The sequence below is a fragment of the Apteryx mantelli genome, chromosome 6 (genome assembly GCF_036417845.1).
Source record: "Apteryx mantelli isolate bAptMan1 chromosome 6, bAptMan1.hap1, whole genome shotgun sequence".
In the NCBI taxonomy this organism is placed as follows: domain Eukaryota; kingdom Metazoa; phylum Chordata; class Aves; order Apterygiformes; family Apterygidae; genus Apteryx; species Apteryx mantelli.
Window position 1 is genome coordinate 27059324 of NC_089983.1, and position 24379 is coordinate 27083702.

At 36.4% G+C, this 24379-nt stretch overlaps 2 protein-coding genes across 11 annotated transcripts in view; one reads left to right on the top strand and one right to left on the bottom strand.

Annotated features, from left to right (window-relative positions):
* The window catches only part of LOC106499256 (neurabin-2-like), a 51271-nt gene extending 41444 nt beyond the window's left edge, over positions 1-9827 (top strand). For all 4 annotated transcript variants that reach the window (XM_067299049.1, XM_067299051.1, XM_067299050.1 and 1 more), the window contains 2 exons: positions 6443-6631; positions 8246-9827. In XM_067299049.1, coding sequence (XP_067155150.1) covers positions 6443-6631; positions 8246-8413 — 357 coding nt within the window. In that variant the 3' untranslated portion in view covers positions 8414-9827. The remainder of the gene's footprint in view (positions 1-6442; positions 6632-8245) is intronic.
* Positions 9828-9874: 47 nt separating this feature from the next.
* On the bottom strand, positions 9875-24283 carry PDK1 (pyruvate dehydrogenase kinase 1). Of its 7 annotated transcripts, XM_067299056.1 has the most exons (14): positions 24128-24165; positions 23089-23173; positions 22901-22958; positions 21633-21774; positions 20061-20132; positions 19257-19441; positions 18878-18967; positions 18513-18590; positions 16431-16507; positions 15647-15745; positions 14612-14722; positions 13287-13400; positions 13035-13167; positions 9875-10279 (listed from the first exon to the last, which is right to left on the bottom strand). In XM_067299056.1, exons 4-14 carry the CDS (start codon positions 21740-21742, stop codon positions 10095-10097), a joined length of 1254 nt encoding a protein of 417 aa, XP_067155157.1. In that variant the 5' UTR covers positions 21743-21774; positions 22901-22958; positions 23089-23173; positions 24128-24165; the 3' UTR covers positions 9875-10094. The 7 variants fall into 7 exon arrangements, 5 of the variants coding, with proteins under 5 accessions (XP_067155157.1, XP_067155158.1, XP_067155154.1 ...); XM_067299057.1 differs by lacking the exon at positions 22901-22958; XM_067299053.1 differs by lacking the exons at positions 22901-22958; positions 23089-23173 and having other exon boundaries at positions 24128-24283.
* Positions 24284-24379: the final 96 nt, after the last annotated feature.

The following is a 24379-nucleotide window of genomic DNA, read 5'->3' on the forward strand; positions in this document are numbered from 1 at the left end:
TGTCTTGTTGATGTTGTTGTTCACACCAGTCTGTTTAATAGAACACGTTTTGTTTAATGTGAAACTAGATGGGTATTTCCATATTTTTGTGTTGAAGAACATGGTAAAAAATCCAAAGCTGTTACTGTGAATTAAAGACATAGACCGAAAGATGCCATATGAGCTTTTGTGTTCTGCTCTTAGTTATATCTTAAAAATTGGAATAAATTCGGTGTGACCAAACTGCAGTTCTTAAATATAAGACACTTCTGTTATGCTAACCTGAAGTAATTTCCTGTGTGTATGAAAACTGCAGTGTTTTTCACCTTCCCCTCGCACCAGTGCGGGTTTGTGTTAACCTAAATTTGTTATTTGTCTTAAAAACAAACAAACAAACAAAAAAACCTTCAGGATAGAGTTGTTCTGACATATAGCTGGAAAGTAGATATTTGAAAATCAGTGTTCATTTGCCTGGCAGAACCATCTCCTTTGCCCACAGCTGAAACCTGAAATCTATATTTTTATAACATTCTGAGATCGTTGTCTCATTCAATGTCTGCCTGGTAGGCATCTTTATAAATGAAATGCTTTATAGACTAGAAGGGGGCGGTCATTAAAAGCTGAACACTGTGATCTTCAAGAAATGAGTTAGCAAAGGGCTGGTCAAACTGGTAGTGATAATGTTTGGAAAAAAAAAATTAAATGGTGGTTCATGAGTGAGAGGGGTTTGTTATTAGCTATCTTTAATCAAGCTTTGAATGGTGTTTGTGTTGCTAAAAACTTTCAAGCAATATAGTACATAAGATACTAGCAAAGCTAAATATTGCCTCAAATGCCACTATTTCATTAGCATTACAACTTCCACTTAACCTCTGGTTCTGAAATTCCAACAGAAGTTGTGTCTATTACTAACTGTGTTTGTGTGAAGCAATCGTTAAGCCTATTTTGTCATAGACTAGTTTGATTTTAGTGTTGTCTCTAGCTTGTATGTTGTTTATATGTATGAGCAATGAAAGTTGTTTGCAGCTTTTTAGTAATTATGTTGATTATCAGAGTCTGTTCCAGGGATAATGATAAGCTTGTTTCTCTTTTGGGAAGGAAGAGGGTGTGAATAAAACTAGGTAGTTCTTGGAGGAGGGGAAGGTTGGTTGTTTTAGAGCACGTTCACTTGTACTTGCAGCTTTTCAATCTCAAAAACTGTGCAGGTTGTCAGGCTTTTAGTGAGGAAATGTTATTAACTTGCTCTCTGCTTATGCACTCAGGAGCTGTGGAAGTGGGCTAAAGGTACAATAATTACTTTGGAATTATTCCTAACTGACTCTTAAAATTCTTCTGTTGCTATTTGTATAATTGAGGCTTAGAAAAAAATAAGTATTCAATCTTGATCATTCTTAGAGCAATTTTGGATATTTAAAATTCCTAATTTAATGACCCCTTCACAGGCAGAATTTCTATCCCTTGTTTGTTTTTTGGATGAGTTCAGAAACACCCATCAGCGATCCTGCTAGCCAGTACAACAACCCCTGCTCTCAGAGCAACAACTACTGCATAAGAAAGATCTTTGGGCATAATCTTAGAGCTGCCCTGCAAGTCGTGGAACTGTTGGGAGACGAGGGATGGCAATGCCTCTTGGGGAGCAGAGCCGCGCTTCAGCCCGCCACTGCCGGGCAGACGCTCACCCGCAGTTTGGGGAAGTGACTGAAGGGTGAGAGCTAGTTTGCCAGCAGCCAGCTAGGCAGTGCAAAGGCACCTCTGCATATGCAGCTTCTCGGCTCCTCCTCCAAGGTTGTTAGCAAGCTAGCTGATATCCCTCTAATCCCTTTTAAATTTTTAATCTGGTACTGATATGGGGGCATTTGGGTTTTTTGTTTTCTTTTGTTTTTTTGATTGTGTATTTAGAGCCTTCACTGTTTCTGTCCTTCCTTGCTTTCTGAACTGCCAGCATTTTTATGTGGGAGTACATCGTTCTCTCATGTTTCTATTCTTCCGAAGTGGCTTTAGTTCTGCTTTCTGAGTTCACGGTTGATTTTGTGTGTATGTATGTGGTGGCTGTTTTGGGGACTATTCCTCTGATGTACAAACATCTTGGGACAGCCCTTTGCCTCTGGAAGGTAGACAATTGGAAAAAATGGTGTATAGGTGTTACTTAATGATCAGTAAGCATCACTTAAAAGTCACTGTTCTTCATCTCACTCTTCTGCGTTTTTCATAAAGTAAAAGTCTGTCTACCCTATAAGCTATTTTCTCCATAGTGGAGATAAGGTTGGCACTGATTAGTACCGACTGTGAATCTTCTAATAAAAATGTAGCTCTCCTGAAATAGTACCTGAATAGACAGTGGTATTATCCTGAAACTGCATCTTTTTCCAACTTAGAGCAACCAAATTTAGTAGAATCCAAGGGAGAAATGCTAAATATCTGTTTTAGAATTTCTCATAGCAGTTGTGAATCGAAGTGGGAATGGTGTTAGAACTACATTAAGTTCCTTGAGTTTGGTATTATGCTAAATCAACACAGAAGTATGAGGAGGCTTAGACAGTGAACTTTGTTTATAGTCTCTTAATGACATTCCTCACACTATCCTCTTCTTTATTAGATTAGAAAAATGGCTTATTCCTAAAAATATTTAAAACTATGGTTTTTTTCTTTGTGCAGTAGTGAAAAATTCAAACCATATGGGATTAAATCTTTTTCTTCACCTTTGTGAGGAGATGTCTAAGTCTTTTAATGCAGATTCAGTTTTTGGTACTACTTTTTCTGATGTTAGTTTTAAAGAATGAATGGGTTAGGTTGTCTTCTAAAATATTATTGTTTATTTAAAAGAAATACCAACAAGCAATGGATGTAATGGTAACAAGCCTTTTTTAGTATTAAAGGTCTACCAGAAAATAAAATAGATTCTGGGCCTCTTGTTGTACTTTGAAGGCTGGAAATAAGCTGTGTCTCATTAGCTGAGAATCTTGAATGCTTTAGAAACTGTCAGCTGGAAGTCAGTAGAGCCTAGGGCTTTACTAATTTGAAATATAAGGAGTTTGTTGGTGGCTAATGTGCCAAAAGTCTAAGTGAAATTAGTAGTATAGTCTGGAGGATTCCTTAGTGGTACAGTCTGAGATGAGCTGCTCTAATGTAGCTTGGAGGAAATGGTGCAGAGAGCCCCTTGTGATTCTGTGCGGGGACCACATTCTCCTGCTGAAATGAATGAATCTGGGTCTGTTTAACGTGAATATACCTCCTTAAATATTGATATTCTAAAATCACAGAAGTGAAGTTGTTGCTTGGCTAGCATAGTTTAAATAAAATTTAAAAGCAGTGAGTGAGTTCCAGCTGTGGGATATACATTTTACACATTTTTCAGTATATCTGACTTTTATGGTTCTTGTAATAATATATTTTGGTACTTTCTTGTTGCTCATAGACGATACACGATTCTGAGATTCACATCAAACTTGAAGTGTCAAAAGTTTCCTAATTCTTGTGTATTACTCATGAGCAATTGCTGGTATGAGACAAAATAAAGCTACCAGTTTCCAATAGGCTTGAAAAACTGTGTGATTCATAATGCTTAGTGGGTCTTATACAAAGCACTGTTGGCTTGGTGCTGATGGTCTTCAGTGTAGATAGGCTGCAAAATTGATTAACAAACATTTGAATTACAATAGTTGTTGGCCTCAGCCATGTCCGTACTTCTTATTTGTAGTTATCTGTGAAGATGACTGTGAATATAACAGTTCATTAGATTTATTTTAAGATTCTTCTAGATTTAGAATGTTTCTGCAACTAGTTTTAATTCTGATGCACATCAATTACAGTAGTTTTGAATGACAAATTTTTTTTGCCACAAATCAAGCTTTTGTCCTACTGATACATATTTTGGTGCTACAGCATCAAGTCGAGGAGTACGAGACTCAAGCAGACAATGACAAAGATGCTGTTTTTTAAAGCAAACAGGTGTTTTCAAATTTTATTAGTAATTTATACAGTGGCTTTTCTTTCTCTATGCCAAGCATCTCAGCTTGGATAGGAAACTTGCTGTGCCCAAGTTGTCTTGATACAAATGCTGTAGAGATCACTTCAGGCAAAACCTCCTCTAAACCAGCAGGTTTAGGGGACCTGCCAGCAGGTGGAGGAAGGTGATTCTTCCCCTCTGCTCAGCCCTGGTGAGGCCACACCTGGAGCGCTGTGCCCAGTGCTGGGCTCCCCAGGACAAGAGAGACATGGAGCTACTGGAGCAAGTCCAGCAAAGGGCCCCTAAGATGGTTAGGGGACTGGGGCATCTCTCTTATGAGGAAAGGCTGAGAGAGCTGGGACTGTTCAGCCTGGAGAAGAGAAGACTGAGGGGGGATCTTACCAATGCATATAAGTATCTGAAGGGAGGGTGTAAGGAAGATGGAGCCAGACTCCTTTCAGTGGTGCACAGTGACAGGACAAGAGGCAACAGGCACAAACTGAAACACAGGAAGCTCTGTCTGAACATGAGGAAAAACTTTCTTACTGTGAGGGTGACTGAGCACTGGAACAGGTTGCCCACAGAGTCTGTGGAGCCCCCCTCCTTGGAGATGCTCAAAAGCTGTCTGGACAGGGTCCTGGGCAACCTGCTGTAGGTGACCCTGCCTGAGCAGGGGAGTTGGACTAGATGATCTTTAAAGGTCTCTTCCAACCTCAACTATTCTGTGATTCAGTGTGATTCTGTGAAACCCCTTTGATGTTATTTTGTGAAAATTTGCTATTCTTTTGCACATCAGCAATTTGGGTGTCTTCACACTTGTTATGTCTACACTGGCATTTTGATTTGGATTAGGAGTCCACTTCAGAATCTCCTCATTGTCCCCACTTAACCTTACTTTGATTTATCTTGGAAATCAAACTAGAAGTTGTACTCTGAAAATGCACCTGATACCTTTCGGCTGCTAATGGGCATTGAATCTGTAGGACCAGACAACAGCTCTTTTGAAGTAAAAATTATTTGAAATGGATATGGTATGGATTTCAGGACCTCAGCACAAACTGTCTGCTCTACAAATCTGTTTGTATTTATCTACACTACCTCATAATGTAACCATTGTTTTGTGTTTCAAGGACTAGGAAAAGCAAAAGGGATTCTAATTGTGTCTTCTGACACATTTGAAATTTAAAATTGATATTCATTTCAACTCAGACGCTTTGCTGTTCCATTTTGCCCTCTCCGACCAGTTTATTATATAATCATATATTATATTTGACAAGCCAAAGTTTCACAATCTTTTACTTGTAATTGCTGGAATTACTGACGTGTACTCAGTCAATTTTCCCACCTTTTCTAGCAAAGGAGTTGGATTTTGTGAGCTCCTCAGATTTTGGAGCTTTAGTTGTTCACTTGAAACTTGCAAGGTTACTTCTCAAATCCATCAGTACATTGACTCTTACTTCCATGTTTCTTCTTTACGAATGATATGCATCAAGCTCACTGGAAGTAGTAGTATACTTTTGGGTTAGTATCTGTTTTGCAAATATCTTTGATATATAGTGGAAGCTGCCTAGAGAGCTTTTGGAATATAAGTCTAATGCAGCCTGTACTAGATCATGAGCTAGTGAGGAATCATTTTGGATAGTTAATAAAGGTTCAAGCAACTCTGATGTTACTCTGATTCAACTCTCACACTAGAATTTCTTCTTTACAGACATTGAGCTCTGTTTTATGTAGCTTTTCTTTTGTGGTGAAGTAATAAAGCTTCAGGACTAACAGCAGTACCTTTTTCCCCTTGGAGGCCAACTGAAATTGAAGCAAGGAGCTTCAAAAGCTCTGTGAACTGGGAAGTGTATTTTTAGTGGAATGCTACAAGCTCTGATGCTTCTGAAATGGACTTCTACTAGCTAGACCCTTTAAAATGTTGATGTGATGGGATTAGCTGAAAGAATTAAGTCTGCTCCTCTCAGACGTATACCAAATCTAGAAAAACTATAGTTGAACTGTTACCAGATTTAGTGAGTACTAGCATTATTTTTAATTCCCATTTTCCTTCACTTAAAAATAACATGAAATACAGTTCAAGTGCTGCTTCTTGGTGCTGTGTAAGATAGCGTCTAATATTAGGATTGAGCTGCCTTGACTGACTGAGGAAGCTTTTTCATTGTTTTGGATACTTTAAGCCAGGTTTAAGCAAAACTTCTGTCATTTTGTGAGAACAGGTTTCATGAAGATCATATTTCTTAGAGAAAACTGTATGTGTTCTGTATCTCTGCCTTAATTTGTGCTGAATGTTGTTGTGGGGTCCACCTGTTTATAACAAACCCCTAGGCAAACTCACTGTAAGCTGTGATCTCAAAAATATAAGTAATTTTGGAGCTTTGCACTATAGAAATGCTAGAATATGTTTAAAAATGTATTTTGTTACCCAGACTCAACTGGCAACTTAAATTTGACATATAGTCAAGTAAAATGGCTATAATTTTTTATTACTTATGGTGACTCTTCTCAATTGGTTAGGCATTAGATGATGAATTTACAACAACAGGAAAACAAAATCAATGGCACAGTAGACCTATTTCTGAATGGACAACCCAGCAAGTATGCCACTGGTTAATGGGAATGAACATGGAGCAGTATATTACAGAGTTCACAGCTATGAACATAGACGGACAGCAGTTGATGCAGCTTGATAGTGATAAGTTAAAGGTATGTGGCTATCCCAGGATCCATTTGTAATTGTATAAATTTCACTGCTTACTCAGATGTTTTTTAACTATGAAGTCTTTCTAGTTTCTTGTCTTCATGAATTTTTAGGGATAGAATTCTGTTTTTAAAACACTTAAAATATACAGATTGATGAGAATTTAGTAATTGATATAAAATTAAAGACAAGATGTTTTTTCATTAGGAAAGTATAAAATATTTTGTCCTTGTTGGCAGCTTGAGGAAGTCAAAAAAGCATAATTCCCACAAGGGGCTTGATACGTTTATAATCTGTCTCAGCATAAGATCATATGAAAACAAGATCCAGTACAATAGTGTACAGTAGACATGTACACTAAATTTCTTGTATTTTGATAAATAAATGTGTCATTGGATGCAGAGAAAATACTTGACAGAAGTTTGTCAAATGAATATCTGTATTTGAGAAACTTGGGATGTTGATGCTTAAAACTTAATTTACACCTAATGCCACTAGGAGTTCTGTAGTGTTGTAACGCTGCCTGTAACTTGAAATCAGATACTGCCATCTGCTGATCAGAAATCAAAGTGCACTGACTACTCATTGAATACTTGATTATTTTAAAATGAACATAGGTCCAGTTGGTGCAGAATATAGACAACACACCGTGTAAAAAAGTAAACAAAAGGAACAGGAGCCCTTGCATGGTAGATGGATTAAAGACAAGCAGTGACAGGCTAAGGAGTAGCATACCGAGTTAGCATACCACCTATTGATAAAAATGATTAATCTTGAAAAAGAAAGTAAATACTAATAGTCACAATTTTAATAGTTCATCATCAAAGCAAGAAATATCTCTGAAATCTGGTCATTTACAGTACTTAGGTCTCGTTACCAGGAAGCTTCATTGGCTCGCTGTTGACATACATTAATGAGTTATGTGAAAGAAAAGATTTTGAACTACTATTGTGTTGCACGGGGTTTTTTTTTCTTTTTTTAAGTAGTGTCATTTTCTCAAGAGTAGCAGAAAGAAGCAAAAAACAGTTGAGGTTTTTGTTTATTTTTAACAATATTAAGTTTTTTATGGGTGGTTATGGGAGTTTTTTCATTCACTGAGTTACTTATCTTTTATTTGCTATGCAACTTTAAAAGAAACATGAGCTTTCTGGAATCAGCTTTCATGGATTGGATTTTTCCTCAAGCAGTTAAAAACCACAACTGATTGATCTGAGTTCAGCAGCATTCCTAGGTTACAAAAAAGGATAGTTAACCCAAGTTAAACAGTAGTTAGTGAATATAAATTGCTGCTGTATAAAAGAAGCTAGGAAAATATTTTTAAAAGACTACTTTTCTTAGTATACTACTTATTAGAAATTTTCAGATGTCTATCTGCATGTAAAATGCAATGAGAAGTTGTTATTTCACAGCCAAACAAGAGCAGGCCGCCTTTTCCTTACCTCTTCTGTTACTGAGATGATCATTTATGGTGCCCTTGAGGACTTAGTCTGTTTATCTGAATACAGATCTATCCTGCAGCAAAGTGAATAACCCTTTCTTAAACTGTTGGTGCTTAAGCAATATGCTTTGCTGTTAAAAAAAAATTAGTAACAAGGTCCTTTTCTTTTTTTCCCCCAAAGGCGTTAGGAGTTTCCAGTCAAAATGACCGATCAACAATAAAGAAAAAAATTAAGGATATTAAAAAAACACAAGAAAAACTGGAAAAACAGAAGGAAAAAGTTCAAAAGAAGGAGCGAGAAGTTCGCAAGAGTGGCAGAGTGGTAGCCACTCTTGAATCAAGCTGCTAAAATAACCCCATTTTTTCTTAGCACATGCTTGCTTCATCTTGAAGTTCAGCAGATTTGTATATAATTGTACAACTAAGGGAGGAGGGAAAGTGCAACAGTCAAACATGGTAGGGTTTGGGGTTTTTTTACTTTTTAATAATAGTCCATCCCCATTACAATCCATTAAAATGAAATAAATGTTTTCAGTATTTTTATTCCTAGTTGACTCTGCCTGTACTAATAGACAATAATTTAACTTTCTGCCTTAAGTACTATTTGTGCTAAGACTGATTGGAAAAAAAGCCCATATGTCCTTTTCATTGAACTTGATAAATGTTTGTGGAGAATAGACTTTTGTATTAAAAATCATTCCAATATTAGTCAACTAGCATTTGATATAGAGTTGAATCTAATAGAGGGACAATAGAAAAATCCTGCCAACAAATTCAGTCTGTGACAGTCTGTTTATCTGTTGCCACTTAAGTTATATAGTAAAAATTAAGTTTAAGAAAACAGTAATGTCAAATTAATTTAAAAAGAAAGCATGTATTTCAAATTTATGAAGTATTTTCTTTGAATTCTTGTATTTCTCAGTGATGGTCCATTTTTTTATTCTAAATCCACTGTAGTCATACATTGTTTTTTGAATTCCATGTGTTGCAATTTACTGAGAAAATAACCAGAAATATTAATTAGTTTTTATAAACTACTTACACTAATTACAACATTAAATTTTCTGTACACTACCTTGTATGGTGTTGGGACAAGGTTTAGACATATAAATAAGATCTTTTTTAACCTATTTTTCCTAAATAATACATAGTTTTATAGATTTATGCTATGAATAAGATCAATTTGCAATACATGTATTTCTCTTTTCTACTTGCTACAAGGTTTTTGCGGACCAAATTTATATATTTGCTAATTTTAAACTATGCTGTTTTTCAAACTTAAAATACTGAGGGAAAAATTGTAGAAAAAATTATCACTGAAGCACTGGGTATCTGCATTGTATTTAAGTGTTTGATTGTAGACTACAGATTATTTCTCTTTAAAGGAGGATTTGATTCCCAGAATAGTTTAGAAAATGAATTAGTGTTTGTATATTTACATACTGTCTTCTAGAGATACTGCCTTCTAGAAATACTGCAACAGCACTTCTTTAATTAGATTATTTCGGAAACATTAAGTATAAATTCCATCATAGAATGGACTAGAACAAAACTTAAATAATTCATTTATGTGGACCAAGTTCTCCTTTAAATCTATGGACTGTTTTTCATTTTAATTAAATGAATGAACTTCCCAATTGGTGTTTCACAAATTTTTTTTTTGTATAAATATTGTCTTTTCTGAATTTCAGCAAAAGGACTGTGTGGAAATGCTCTGGAACACCATGCATTTCCAAAATAAAGGTTAAAAATCTTGGTGGTAATGACTTTTAAACAGAAGTTCTATTTTCAGTTCTGTGCATTCAGAAACAATTATTTTGTCAAGATTTAACTCTTATTTACTTTGTTTCCAGTAGATTTGAATTGGTACTCAAAACTTACAGATCTTGAGCAAGAGAGGAAGAGCTGCCCTACCAATAGAAGAGATTTAGGAAAAATATGGACTGGTCAGATCTTCAGGGTCATATGCCTGAAATTGCACCTTTGCTAATTCAGCCAAGAGAGTTTATTTTTCAGTGAAGTGCTTTCAGCTAGAACTGGGAATATTGGTTCAACATCTGTATTCTTATTCTTCTAAGCCAACTGAGCTCAATGTTGCACCTTGTGGAGAGTTTGTTTTTCAGGAAACAGACTAGTGGAAACAATGGCTTCAAAGGCTTGCTCGTGTGCAGGGCTCTCGAGGTGAATGGGGCTGTAGCAGGGATGATAAGCTCACCTGGTATGGGGGCATAAGAGCACTGATTAACACAGACCACAGCATTTAACACCTGTCAGATGTTAAACTAGAAAGCTGACTCTACAGCTTAGTATAAAGCCACAAAGAATCACTCAACTGAAAGTCTAATTTTTAAAATAAATTTTATTGAATAAATGTAGTGACTCTTTCAAAAAATTAAGTTAACATAAACCAAGATTAATTTCACAGTGCAAGACTGAGGTCATTTTCATTCAAAACTATTAATCTCAGCATTTAGATAGTTGGGCTATTGTACTACTTTTCTACAATGATTCACTTTAACCAGTGTGCTAGCAATGACTTCAATACAATAATGGAAATGTTTAAAAAAAAAAAAATCCATCTTCTGAACCAAAGGCTGTATTCTGTGTAAATCAAAAGAAATAGATTAAACCTATGAGGAGGATTAAACATTGTAAACCAAAATATACTACACTGTTTTCACCACAATCATTGGAATAAAGGGGAAAATAAAGTATAATTACAGGTAAGTTACTCTAATAATCAGAATTCAATCTGTAGCTAGCTGAGACAGCATGAAAAGGTTTTTATTTCAATAATACCTTATGAAATCTTTTGATAGATTTTCTAGGAAACAAATTGTTGCAGCTTTTCTTCAGAAACACTTCTTATACTTCTCAGATGTTACTAAAATCAGTTCAAATAAGTTATTTAAATAGTTTAACATTTAAAACTTAGCAGAAGAGCTAGAATAAAGTTCAGCTTCAGAGTTGAGTTTTTAAAATCCCTTGCTGTAACTTTCAGCTTTGGTTTAGCAAAAACAATAGCTGCAAAGATTTCCTCCAACTTTTACAAATGCCACATTTTACAGTGAATGCAATTTGAAGAAGGAAGCAGCTATAGATTCTCCTCCCTTATAGCCATGCAGTTTGAAAGGTACCTCAAACAGTCACCATCTTGCATCCTTGTATGGTAAGTAACTGAGGGACCTTGCTAAGTGCACACAAGCTTGAGTGGAACAGTTAAATGTGCTGTTCAGGTTGCCATTAAGATGGATTAATCCTCCCTCAGAGTGTCAGTGCAACTGCAAGTGTAGTCACTCTGCAGTTCATTCCTGTTAAAGTGACCCACGTTAGCTTGAACATGGTATAAAACTATTTTGTTGTTTTGCAGAACTGGGCTAGAAAGGCTGTAGGTATGAGTTGGCGATAACCTTTAATGTGGCTCAGCTACAACTAGAAGAGTATGATTTAAGCTTTAATGTACCAGCTGTTCCCTTCACTTGTGGTAGTATCTCTCACTCTTTTCTCTGAGCTGATCTTGTAAACTAGCAAAGTTTAGGCTTATTCTTTCTGAGAGGGATCATGCAAGTCTGCTAATACTGAATCTCAGAAGTAATTGTGATGAGTTATCTGAGGAAAAGTCTGAGATTTTTCAACATCTTTAACTGCATCATTGCCAAAATGTTCAGGAATGATAGGAATCAAAGGTGCAACATAGATGTGTATGATTTGAACAAAATTGGCACAGTAGGCATCAAGAGATGTTGTGTCCTTCATTAGAGAAGGACTGTGTACCTGAAATGTAATACTCATTCTCCTCCCCAATATGTTGTTTTGACAACATGCCTTTGACTGATAGACATGTCCTGCTTACCTTATTTATGTTATAGTCTGACTTCAAATTATTACATAAACAAACAAGGCCAGAATCACATCACAAATACAAAGGTATTTTCAAAAATTGTTGATTCCACATTTTTTAAAATACTCCTGAGAAGCTAGTTTCTGCTGTCAGAGTAACAGAGATGCCCTAGTAAGGGCAAATATTAAAAATCTGTTTATTAAAAATAGTTTTCATTTACAGCTGTAACCTGACATTCCCCAGAGTCTGAAATCTTACTGGTGCTATAACATTGATACTGTGTTTTGGTATTACCTACAGAAATATAAGCAAACATTGTAAGACATTATACATTTACTGTACACAAGCCAACACTATTTGCTAGTTCACAATGATCATAGCAAGATAAGCTTTTCACATGTATTAAATATTCACATTACAACCAAGTACTATAAAGAAATATAACTAATACCGCATACCTGAGATAGATACATTATACCAGTGGCAGCAGCTAAAACTGTTTTTTTTGTTTTTTGTTTTTTTAAACTTTTACAGACCCAAAAGTGGTCATTTCTACAGCTGCAAAAAACTTTGAAGTATAAAGTTTAGGCAAAATTTCTAACTTCAGAAAATTAGACATCAGCATGCTTACGAATCGAGGAATAAAAAGTGCCATACAGCTGCAACGGTATAGCATTAAGCTTAATAGTTCTTATATGGGTTTTTCATTAATCTGGTACGCTCTATAATGACAAATTTCCTCTGGTGAACTTTCAATAGTTCTTATATTAAAAGAATTTTGTAATTGTATAAATTACCCTCATTTCACTAGATATGAAATAGGTTGCATTGGTCCCTATAAAACCTGAAATTACTGCTCCCTAGATTTAGCTACTGAAAGAAGTCATAAACAGAAGGTGGAACAAATTAAGTGTGACCTTCTTTACTGAAAAACTGAAAGTATGCACAGTTTTTAATTCTTCTGCATACTGGCAGAAAACAGTAATTTGAACTAAGCTGCTTCTTACTTCACTTAAATTCATTTTCACACATCAAATATGGCTTAGCTACTTGGTGTAACCCAGGTTTTTTTTAATTCCCTTTACAAAACGTGATTACTTATGAACTTTTGAGGAAAAAAATTATATACTGCGAAAAGTGGTCATGTCCTTCGGTTCACTGCTTGGCACACACCAATCATCTGCTTCGTGGTTTGCCTTATAATGTTTCCAAGCTGCTTTGTTATATACAGGGAGTCTTTCAATTGATTCTGTTGATAAGGCCTGTAAAAGGAGAAGACATTAGCTGGCTAATTTTTGAATCAAAGTTATACTAACAGAACAAAGACCATGAGTAGTTAGAGTTGATTATGAATTTAAAATGGTGAAGTGTTAAGTCATACCTTTATGTAAATAACTGCATCTGTACCATAACCTTCTAAGGAATACAGTTTCAGGTCTCCTTGGAAGTACTGTGCATACAGACGTGATATGGGCAAGCCATAACCAAATCCAGCCTGATCCAGAAGAAGGAGAGCAAGCAAGAAAGAAAAAAGTGTATTTCCATTAATTGCATCAATCTGAAACAGTGGATTTTTTTTCTTTTTGACTTAAAAGGTAAAGAGACAAACTATGCATGATGCTTGACGGTAAGATAAGGAGTTCAAATGTTAGGCATAATGTCCCCTTGTGTTTACCCAGAAATGGAAGAAAGTATGGATGATTATGATTACAATGAGAAAACTGTTTGAATCCCTTGTTAAAGGGGCTACTAGATAACATTTCTTGTATTGTTGGTAGCTTTTCCAAGAAAAGCTGACACTTAGAGAAAGGTATATTAACTCCGCCTTATGCCAAATGGAGCTACTAATCTTAAGAAAATAGAAGACTTAGATGCATTTCATCATCAATACTTACAAAAAGGTTCAAGAAGCAACTTTTATGAATTTGTAGTTTACACTGAAATTCTAACAGGCCTTGTCTGCAGCAGCAGAACATAGCCCATTATTTCTTTTGTCTACTCAATTTTAGTAATATCTCTGGAAGAACATACACTATACTTTTATTTAAGGATCCAGTGTTAACTGAGTTGCATAGGCAAATAGATGCAGAAAACTATGCATTTTAAAAAAAAATCTGAATGATGCTATGTAAAAACAAATTCAAGGAGAGCTGTTAAGAGGTTCCAACTGAGAGAATAAGATTTTATTTCTTGTGCAGCTATAAAATTTAGTAAGGTCTACCTAAGTTCACTTAGTTAAGTTCACATGAGACAGAAGTAGATTCTTCATGTGCCCTGTCACATCTGTGCACCTGTTTTTGTTGAGGATGGTACAACTGACTACATAGTACAATTGAAATAAAGTACAGACTTCATCCAGAACTACAGCTATATTTATTTTTCCTTTCATTCAGTGGCCACAACAAGAGTTTAGAGTCCTATGCTTACTGCAACATGTGCAATATAGCAAAGTATTCTGCTTGAGGTAGCTGATCTTTACATTTGACAGAGAAGACAAGAATCTTAAAGTTTAAATAACTGTGAGTATTTTAGGGTTTTATGCAATTTCCCAATCATTTTCAGAAAAGTATTTGAATTAAGCTGTAACATCCAAATGGTCGTACTCACTGTATCTGTAAAATTATTGGTGTAGGGGCTTTGGCTGTATGCTTGCTTTTGTGACTATTCATAATATCCGAGATGACAAAGTATAAAAGATTTACATACCAATGGTGTAGCTCGTGACGTCTCAACATGGGGACGTGGTGCTGTTGAATACATATAGTTGAATAGTCTGTCGATTTTCCTCATAGGAACACCACCACCACGATCACTCATCTTGAACAAGAAGGAACATGTACCGTTTATGTCTCTGAATATGTTTTTATAAAAAAAAGCATCTCTCAAACGATGATCCAGAGAAAATTCAGATAAAACATAATATAAAGTTGTCCTTATTAAATTATGGATTTTCTTAAATTCTGATCTCTCAGCTACAACAATGACTAAAGAGAGCTGAATCCTCCCCTTCCATCCCTCACCCAAATCATTTAAATAAAATACTACCAGGGGAAGCATTCATAATCCCTTCAAAGCAAGAAAATTCTTAATTTTTGCATTTTTTTTTATTTGTAATTAATTTTGTTGGAAGTCAGTATCTAAACCTACTGATTTCAGCAAATGCAAAGTTCTGTATATTTTCAACTTTATTCCTCAGGAATAGTGCCAATTAAATACAATATGTCATAAAACCCATTACTAAGAGTTGTTTTACTAGACTTTCGTTAGACCTATGAAAAAGCCAGTTACTTGCAGCTGGTCTTTGAAATTCAACGTGGATATTGCACAAAAGAAAAAGAAATTTCTCTGGAAACCATCTTACAGGCAGATTTGATCTACATGGAATACACAATGCTTATCTTCTTTATTAATTTTGTTTCACAACTCGCATATCGCTGTCATTTTCACTTACAAAATGCTAGCATTACAATTGTATAAAGCTGCTACTTCATTTTCAGTCATGCTGGCCTATAAGCTAGGCACAAAATGACAGTGACAAAAGCATAAAATTCCATTACGGTCCCTGCCGCATAAATATATAACTGCTTCATGAATTTTTCTCCTGATCCTTACATGCTACACAATCAGATATAAGCTACTGTTGGAATCAGAATCACTAACTAAAGTTAATAACATGCTTCCTGTGGCAAGGAAGAAAAAAACTACTGGAAGTAACTTTCTAAATAATCAAAAAAGTGGTACCTTCACAGTTAAATCCTCATTTCCCAATGTGACATGTACGTGAATTGGAGGATAAATGCATCGGTCAGCATTATGTTCCATGGTGGCTCTCATTGCATTCTGCAATTTTCAAATTTAAGTACAAGAACTTAAATCCTGTTACTGTTTTGTGTATTATCTTAAGACATGACTTCAGGAAAATAAATTATTTCTATCAATCAGCTTATTTCAGAATCAGGATAAAAGCTTTAGTTTTAGAATAGTCTTTTATATATTTCTGGTTTGCTCAGTATCAGTATTTGTGTAATTTATTAGAGGGTAACTGCACAGACTTGAACTATTTAAAATATTTTAGAATAAACATCTAAATATTTTACTGTAGTTTTATTTGTAGAATTTTTTATAATGCATTGCACATGCAATATGACACAAAGCTGAAGAAAAGTGGAGGATTGAAGAAATTGCTTGGGGAAAGCTGTATAGTGCCCCTCTCTCACATTATATCAGATATAAAGGTGGCCAAAAATTATATATCTTATTCTCTATTGCTTTATTAACTAGTGCCTTTATACATTTGAAAATTTTGACAAAGCTGCCTACTGCTGAAGTTGTCAGATGTATTCAATCATTAAGTAAAAGACACATCTTCCAAAGCTGTTCATTTTCTATGCAATATTTAGGTATCTTCCTGCAGTCAGATAGCTAGAGGCATGTTACTATCTAGAATTGGTTCAAAAAGGTCAAACAAATACAATCTCACTAAACAAATATGTATATAAAATTGTGTAATGGTAATTGCACAGACCTTGAAAAGTTCAAAAACCATGTGATAGAGATGTGATGGTACATATACCACTTGCATGGGCTGTCCTGGTGATTTAGCTGGAGAAAAGAAGGCCTAAATAATTAAATGGCAAACTAGATCCCCTTTATTCATTCCAGCAGTAATTCAAAATGTACATTTTTATTAGTTGCTGAAAGAATTTACAAGAGAAGGAAAATTGGAACAGAAATCTTTTAAAAAGTTGTGTTAATCAAAATTCATATTCAAGATTTTTAAGTGTGCTTGCTTCTTTATAAATTAATCTTTACACCAACTGTGTTAACACTGATTGGAGCATGTAATAGCCTTCCAGTACCTACAAGGAAGTTGTTAAGAAGGTGGAGACAGGCTCTTAGGATGGTGGAAGGACAGGAGACAATGAGTATAAGATGAACTAACAGATGTTCAGACTGGATATAAAGAAAAACTTTTTCACCATGAGGACAGTTGAGCATTGGAAGAGGTTGCCCAGAGGAGTTACGCAGTCTCTGCCCTTGGAGGCTTTTTAAAACCAGACTGGATAAAGTCCTGAGCAACTTGGTCAGGCTAGAAACCTTCAGAGATCCCTTCCAACCTGAATTATCCTATGATACACTAATGCACCAAACAGTAACTACAGCACAGCCTATTCTTGGATTACTTTAGAAATTAGCTGATATAACAAGAAACCTTAAAGATTATATAGACAATTCTGTCTATGAACTGGTAGAATTTTCAAAACTTTTTTTTTTTAAGAGTAAATTCTAGAAACAAAATCATGGGAACACATTCATTACACTAAAATCAAGGGAAAGTGGCTCTGAACATTCTACTGGCCATCAAAGTCCTTTCAGTTCAACAAATTAATAATCTTTTTTATCAGACTGTGTTAGTAACCAATGTTTTATCAACTGTAAATGTTAAAAGACTAGTACTGTCAAAAGATCTAGAACAAACTATGTAGCCATCAAAAGTAAAAGAAAAAAAAAAAATCACACCTGGAAATACATCAGGTTCCTACCGTCAAGTTAACTACTTTCCACCCCCCACCCCCAACCACACGCCTAGGGTTTAATTTAATTGCCTCCATTCACAACTGTGAGCAAGGAATGTGCATTTGGCCTGGCTCAGGTTTAACTCACCTTCACAATTCATTGAGCAAAAGGCCACTCCCTTTTTATAAACTAACCTATTTGTTCTGGCTTCTGGAGTGCGCGCAACATTAAAAGACCTTTCAGTACAGAGAATTAGCTAGCATGACTGATAGTTCCGTAGAGATGATTTTAGTAATCATGCTCAAAGATGGAGAGAGAAAAAAACCTTTAACCTAGATAAAGAATGACATGTTTTGTAAAGTAGGAAGGAAAAAACCTGGCATGTGTAGTTAAAGCCACACTTTCTTTGCCTTTAGCTTTGCAGGCCAAGTTACTGTGGGTGTGTTTGGGCTCTTGCAATTATCTGTAGAGTCAATTTTGACTGCTTGTTTTTATAGCGCTATCCGGACTTGGCTTTTAATAACTTGAAAAACACTCCAGTAAGTAGTGTTAGAGAGGACTATGAGGACTATAGCTGATCTCCGAGTTGATAGCAGCACAGCTGTAAACAGCTTTTTCAAAAGTCACAGCCAATGGGTGCAAATGACTTTTTACAGAGACTTGAGCATACTATGTCTAATTAGAACTACAAGTACATAATAGCTAAATAAGAAAGAGAATTGAACAGAATGTTTGGTATAAATTTTAGTGTCACGGGAGAATGCAGAGAGTGTGAGGTGTAATAGTCATAATCACAATGAAGAGTCATAATCACAATGAAGGTGGGGAGGGTGCACTGTTGAAATCTGTTATATCAGTACCTGTACAATAAAAAACTTTGCTACTGGTTCAGACTTCCTAATTTTGAAAAAGAAAAGGAGAAACAGGGGAAGCCTTCTGCCAGACCAAAAAAATAATAATAATAAGTTTAGGACAGTATATATAGAGATCACATTAAATATATGGGAAGTGGAAGGAGAATATTTTAGGATCAGGTACTTCAGAAGAAGTTATTACATTCAAGAGAGTGTCTAATCCCATATTCACTTACCATTCAGCTCTTCAAGGATGAACTCTGGAGAGCTCATGTAATATAAATCACACAGTCTCTTAGCGCTTTCATAGCCATCTATGATAAAAACACAGAAGGTTTAATTCCTCCCTCCTCCCTTTCTTATTTTTTTACAGTTTGCCGAAAAGAAAATCACAAATTGAAAACTTTCTACACTGTCAGGGAGTTTTTGTATTTTCTTACAAAAACTGGGCTTAATGTGAAAACTGACAAAACTGTTTTACATTTGAAATGAAACTTCTGCTCCAGGTAAGAAAGAACTAAACACTACATGAATGTATTAGCTCTCAATATAGACATTCATACAACTTTACAGAATTCTTGTTCTTATCTGCTGAACATACCTCTAATAACTTCAACCACATTGCAGCTAGGATCAATGCTTCCAATGTGTTTTGGATGAGCTGGATTAATTTTCCCACCAAACAATAAAGCTGCCAAAGAAAATAATATTTAATACCCAATATAATTTTATAATTTTTAGTTTGTCTTCAGTATTGAATAGAAATTTATTAACATTCTATAATTGCAATCTTTAGCATACTTAAAATGGCTATTATTAATACATATTTTAAGAATTGTATTAGAGAAGTTTATAAATAACAAGGTAAATGGTGTATTCATATGAAACACTGAAGTTCATATTAAGCACATAAAAACGAAAGGAAAACATACTGACATGGTACATGTATTCTTTACCCTCCTTGCAACAACAGCACTTACAGTGTTGATTAAGGAGCATTCGAATTGAAATGCGACTCATGTAAAAACGGTCTAAAAAATACTGCACATTCTGAGAGGTCACTGGATCAATGCCAAAGCTTTCTTTGTACTCTATTACTCCTTGAGCCATAGTAGGAATTACGTCATTGTGTCGATTCCGGATTTTTATCACAGTATCTGTAAAACTAAAATTAATGCACTGTTAGATTTTCACTTTCAAGTGAGTTTAATACTCTGGAAAATTGAATGAGTATCTGCCCCAGAAAACGAAGACCACTATGTAGAGAAACGTCACAGATCCACCTACCACAGTAAGAAGGCAGGTCAGTCTTGATAGCATATAAATCATTTCAAGCAACTTACACTGAACAATCAATAATGGTGCCACAAGAAAAAAGAGAAAATTGTGCCAACCATTTTGATACGAATCATCCCATGCCTGTCAAATGGCAGCTAATGTCAGTCAATGATGCCCCGACGTACTCTACAGTTGTAAAGCTCCATACAGCAGTTGCAACATTACAAGTAAGGAATTGATAAAAAATTTGGTCAAGCTTAATGTACTTACAGCTTATTTGGTGTTAAAAAAAAAAAAAAAAAAAAAGCCCTTAGACCAGAACAATTTGGCACAAAAGAAAGTGTTTTGTTTCACGTTCTAATGTACTTTCCTTTTGGAGGCAGGGGGTGATGTTACTGTGACTGCAGAAATTTAAGATAGTTGAAATTTTTCTTGAGCCACTTCTTTTCTTGCTAGTCCTTTTATATAACATTAACGTAACAATAAATGTGACAGCAAATCCTTACCGATGAATAGCTCCTGAATCTTCTGAACTTTTGTCCTTAAAGTCAAGGATCTCCTGAAGACTTTGGACATACCTTTAAATTAAAGAAACATGGCAAAGACCAATTCTAATATGCCTCCCCAACTCCCTTCAATTAGCAATTAATGGTTTTCCAAGGCTGGTAGCATCTAAATTGTTGTATTTGATATATCCAATAGACCTATTACTTGTGAATTTTTGTCAGATCCTTTTGAATCCATTCATACTGTTGTCTTCCAAAATTTCCAGAGCAATTAATTCCAGAATTTAATTAGAATGTATAAAAGATGTTCCTTGTGCTTTAAACCTAGTGGACAATCACTTATTTGCATCACCAAGTAGTTCCTGTTATTTTATTTACATATTAGAAAATTTCCCCAGCTTGTTCATGATTTAAGTATTTCTACCATCATCTCTTTCCTTAGCTATGTATTTCTGCAGCTGAAGAATTCTGATTTCCCCTCATGTAGAAATTGTTCCAACCCTCTGATTATTCCTCTTGCTCTTTTCTGTTCAAGAGGGGGTGACTAAATCTGCATGCAGTTCAGAGGAATAATGGACTAACACAGTGGTACCATTATATTTCCATCCCCCTCCCTATTTCCTACTTAGTTCTTAACAATCTATTTGCCTTCTTGCCCATCAACTGACATATTCAGAAAAATATCCACAGTAGCATCAAAATTTCTTTTCTGATTGTAAGTTAGTAATCATACTGGGTGGGTGGGAGGTTCCTCTCCATGTTTTACTTTGCATTTGTCCAAGTGAAATTCATTTCCCATTTTATCACCATCATTTAGTGTCATGGGAATTTTAGCTTTTATGTTTCATTGAGAGCCTTCGTCTTCACTGAAATCTCTTTTTAGATTCATCTAATCAGTCCCAGTTATTCACTAGCAGACTTTGTTCTCTTTCTTTAAAAGCCTTTCCAAATATCTATGTACCTTCAGCAGTTGCCAAGTAATCTCTTTATTTTGCATTTATCCTACAAAAGTTTATGCTTACTTCTAAATTCCTTAATTGAAAGCAAATTTTATTTTTCTTTTTAATTCTAATAGCCTCCTATTGTAATAAAGAGCTTCTCCCGTTTTAAAGATTTGGCTTTGGGAGGGTTCCTATTACTCTTTCTTCATATGTTCTATACCTTTAGTCTGAATCTGCAACAACCTGTCTTTTAAATGGTTTCTATTCTGCTTTGCAAGCATTTTATGCATTTAGCTGCTTCTGTTGGTTTCTTCAGCTAGCTTCTTCATTTTAGATAAGCCCCTATTAAACATTGCTGTGGTGAATTTTTGTTGTTAATGAACTCTCATGCATGACAATCTGCAATGCTTAGTTGATTACTGATATATAATTCCATTGTGGGTTCTCTATTTGCTCCAAGAAGTTTTTCTGATATCTGCAAGTTTAGTTTCTAATTTATGTCACATTGGGATATTTATTCAGTCTAAATAAGTAATATGTTCATGTAATGAGTAGATGAAATGTTCTTTCTATAGAAGAGAATGTGTTGTTTCTCCAGCCTTGAAAAGGTATGAAATGACGCTGTTCTTACCAGCTCTGCACCAGTTGAACTGAAGGTGTTCTTAGAAGGTTGTCTGGAAGAAGGCTTATTTCCTTCATTATGTTTGCCAGTCTTACAGGCAACTCTTGTCGCAGAAACATAAATGAAGTCTTTTCACAAGCATTTTCAGATCCTAAGACCAAAAGAAATATATTGAGAACATTAGAATAAAGTCAACATCTGTGGGATAGAACTACACAAACTTTTACTTTCTTGTGCAAGAAGCTTGTGGTTTTGTTTTGAAGCTGACTGGGCTAGTTTAGTCAGCCAATATGTTTCTTTCATGGCATTAGCCCTCTTATATTTCAAAATGTAATATCATACTGAAATCTACCCGCCCTATAATGATAAGGAGAATCTTCCCTATATGAAGCATTTATATATTCCTCACTATATATGAAGAGTAATTAGTGCAATAATGCAGACCCATACCATTCAATTTTAAACATGGTTTCTATCCATGTAAAGTTTTCATTTTATTTGCAACAAACATTGACTCTAACTACTACTGATCAAACAATACGTGGTACTGACTGAGCATGTTAAAGAGAGGCAAATGGGACCACCACAGGGATGGTGTACGTTTTCGAGATATGACCTCTGCCCAGAAATATCTCATTCGTTTCCCTAGCCAGCTTGCATTTCGGGCGTATGACTATTACAGGCCTTTCCCTATTCTCAGGTGAAATTCGTTAACAAGGCAAATTGAAGGTGCTGGTTTTTATGATTTTCTCTGTGACTGCTCTTGCTTTAGCAAACAAAACCAAAAAAATTCCAAATGCAAACACCATCAGATGATAATGGCTACAGAATTTCTTATAGTTATTGTCTCAATGTTGTACTCTACTTTTTATCTTTGTTATTAGTTTCCTTCCCCTTTTTTTGTTAAATGCTTAAGCAAAAAAAAAAAAAAAAAAAAAATCAAAAACAGCTTTCACGATTATCTTTACAGTGTGTTCAAGTACTAATAGCAAAACAGTAGCCTAACTTTTAACAGAGGAAATATTGTGTCTTGAAAATAAATATTGATTATAAGGTAAGCATTGTTTTATTGGTGTTTTAGTGGTAAAGCAATACAGGTTGAAACTAATTTAACTTTGAATTGCATGATTCTTTGTTGAAAGCTACTAGCAACAAAGTTACATGGTGGGACTCCTGTAGAAATCTAAAGTTTTAAATAAGTGATATATATTGTTGCAATGTATGAAACATTGAATGGATTGATAGACAGATTTTTCTTTGTAAATCTCCCTACTTACCTTATTTAAAAAGTGTGGGATTCTAGGACTAGTTCTCAGTTATGTTTTTACTTCAAACCTAGTTAAAAAAGAGTTAACTAGTTATATGTTTACATATAACTTACGAAAGTGCCTTGCTTACAGAAACAGAAACCATTATAGTATGGCTCCTTACCCAGGCTTTAGGAAGGTTTCTCAGTTTTACTTACAAGACCTTTCTCTGTGTGGTATTTGCTTTGAAGCAGAACAGGACAGTTCCTGTGATCCCTTTTGATGCCAAGTAGTCAGTCAAACCTGGGAGCATTATGAGTGGTTTTAGTTAGGAGCATAAGACAAGAGTGTTTTGTTGCCAATTTACTTATTTTCAAGGCCAGATTCCCAGTCATTCAGGATGGTCCCTGGTGTTTGCTGCTTTCTCCTTCTCTCACACAACTTCTCAAACAAGCAACACTTTACTTGGGTAAAGGGTTTTGTAGGGCAAAAACATGTGATTGTGTTTGAGAAGTCATTATTGCTTCAACTCTGGCTCCAGTTGAGGTTAAACATTTCTCGTAACTGGCATACATTAGAAAGCTTGTACACTGCTAGCTTTCAAAAATCTTAACAAATCTTACTTTTTTGAGTCACTGTATTAACAAACAGCACCAGTTCTCATAATTCCCCTTGTCCCACCCTTTGATGGTGGCACTGCAGTTTTTGCAGAAGATCAAACTGACTTTCTCGGTATGGAAAACTCACGTTTTCAGCTGAATTTCAACCTTGCCTCAGTTCCCGTCTCTGGGGAAGGAGCCAACTCGGGCTCCCTTCGGGAAGGGGCAGAGGCTTTCTCCCTTGCTCTCGCAAAGCAGAGGCTGTTTATGTCAAAAAGGACCTGCCACAAATCATACAGAGCAGCAGGGGAACCTCATGTCCCAGCACCCCGAGCGGGTTTCCACCACCGCCGCGGCCCGCGGGCCCCTGCTGCTCTGGGCGCGGAAGCTGCGCGCCGCCGCCGCGCCTCCCCCCGCTCCCGGGATCGGCCCTGCCGGGCGCTGGGGAAGCCGCCGCCCGGCCGCAGCGGTGGCGCAGGCCGAGCACGCAGCGCCGGGGGCCGCGCCGAGGGGCTGCCGGTGCCCACGCTCTTTCTCTTGTAAAAACTACGGAAAAGCCCGGCCGGGCCGGCGCCGGCGCAGCAGCGACCCGCCGCGGAGCGGGGAGCGGCTCCCCGCCGCCGCGCCGCACGGAGCCCGGAGCCCGCCCGGCGCTCACCGAAGTCCAGGAACTGCTTCATGGAGAGCGGCGAGGGCGAGAAGCGCGAGTAGAAATCCACCTGCTGCGGGATGCTGCCCGGCGCCGCGCCGCGCAGCAGGGCGCGCAGCAGCCTCATGGCGGGGCCCCGCGCTGCTCAGCCCGGCCCGGCCCCGCCGCGCCAGCGCCCCCGGCCCCTTCCCGGCCGCGGCCTCCTCCGCCGCGCGGCCCCGCGAGGAGGCGCCCCAAGCGGTGGGTGTCTCCGCCCAGCCC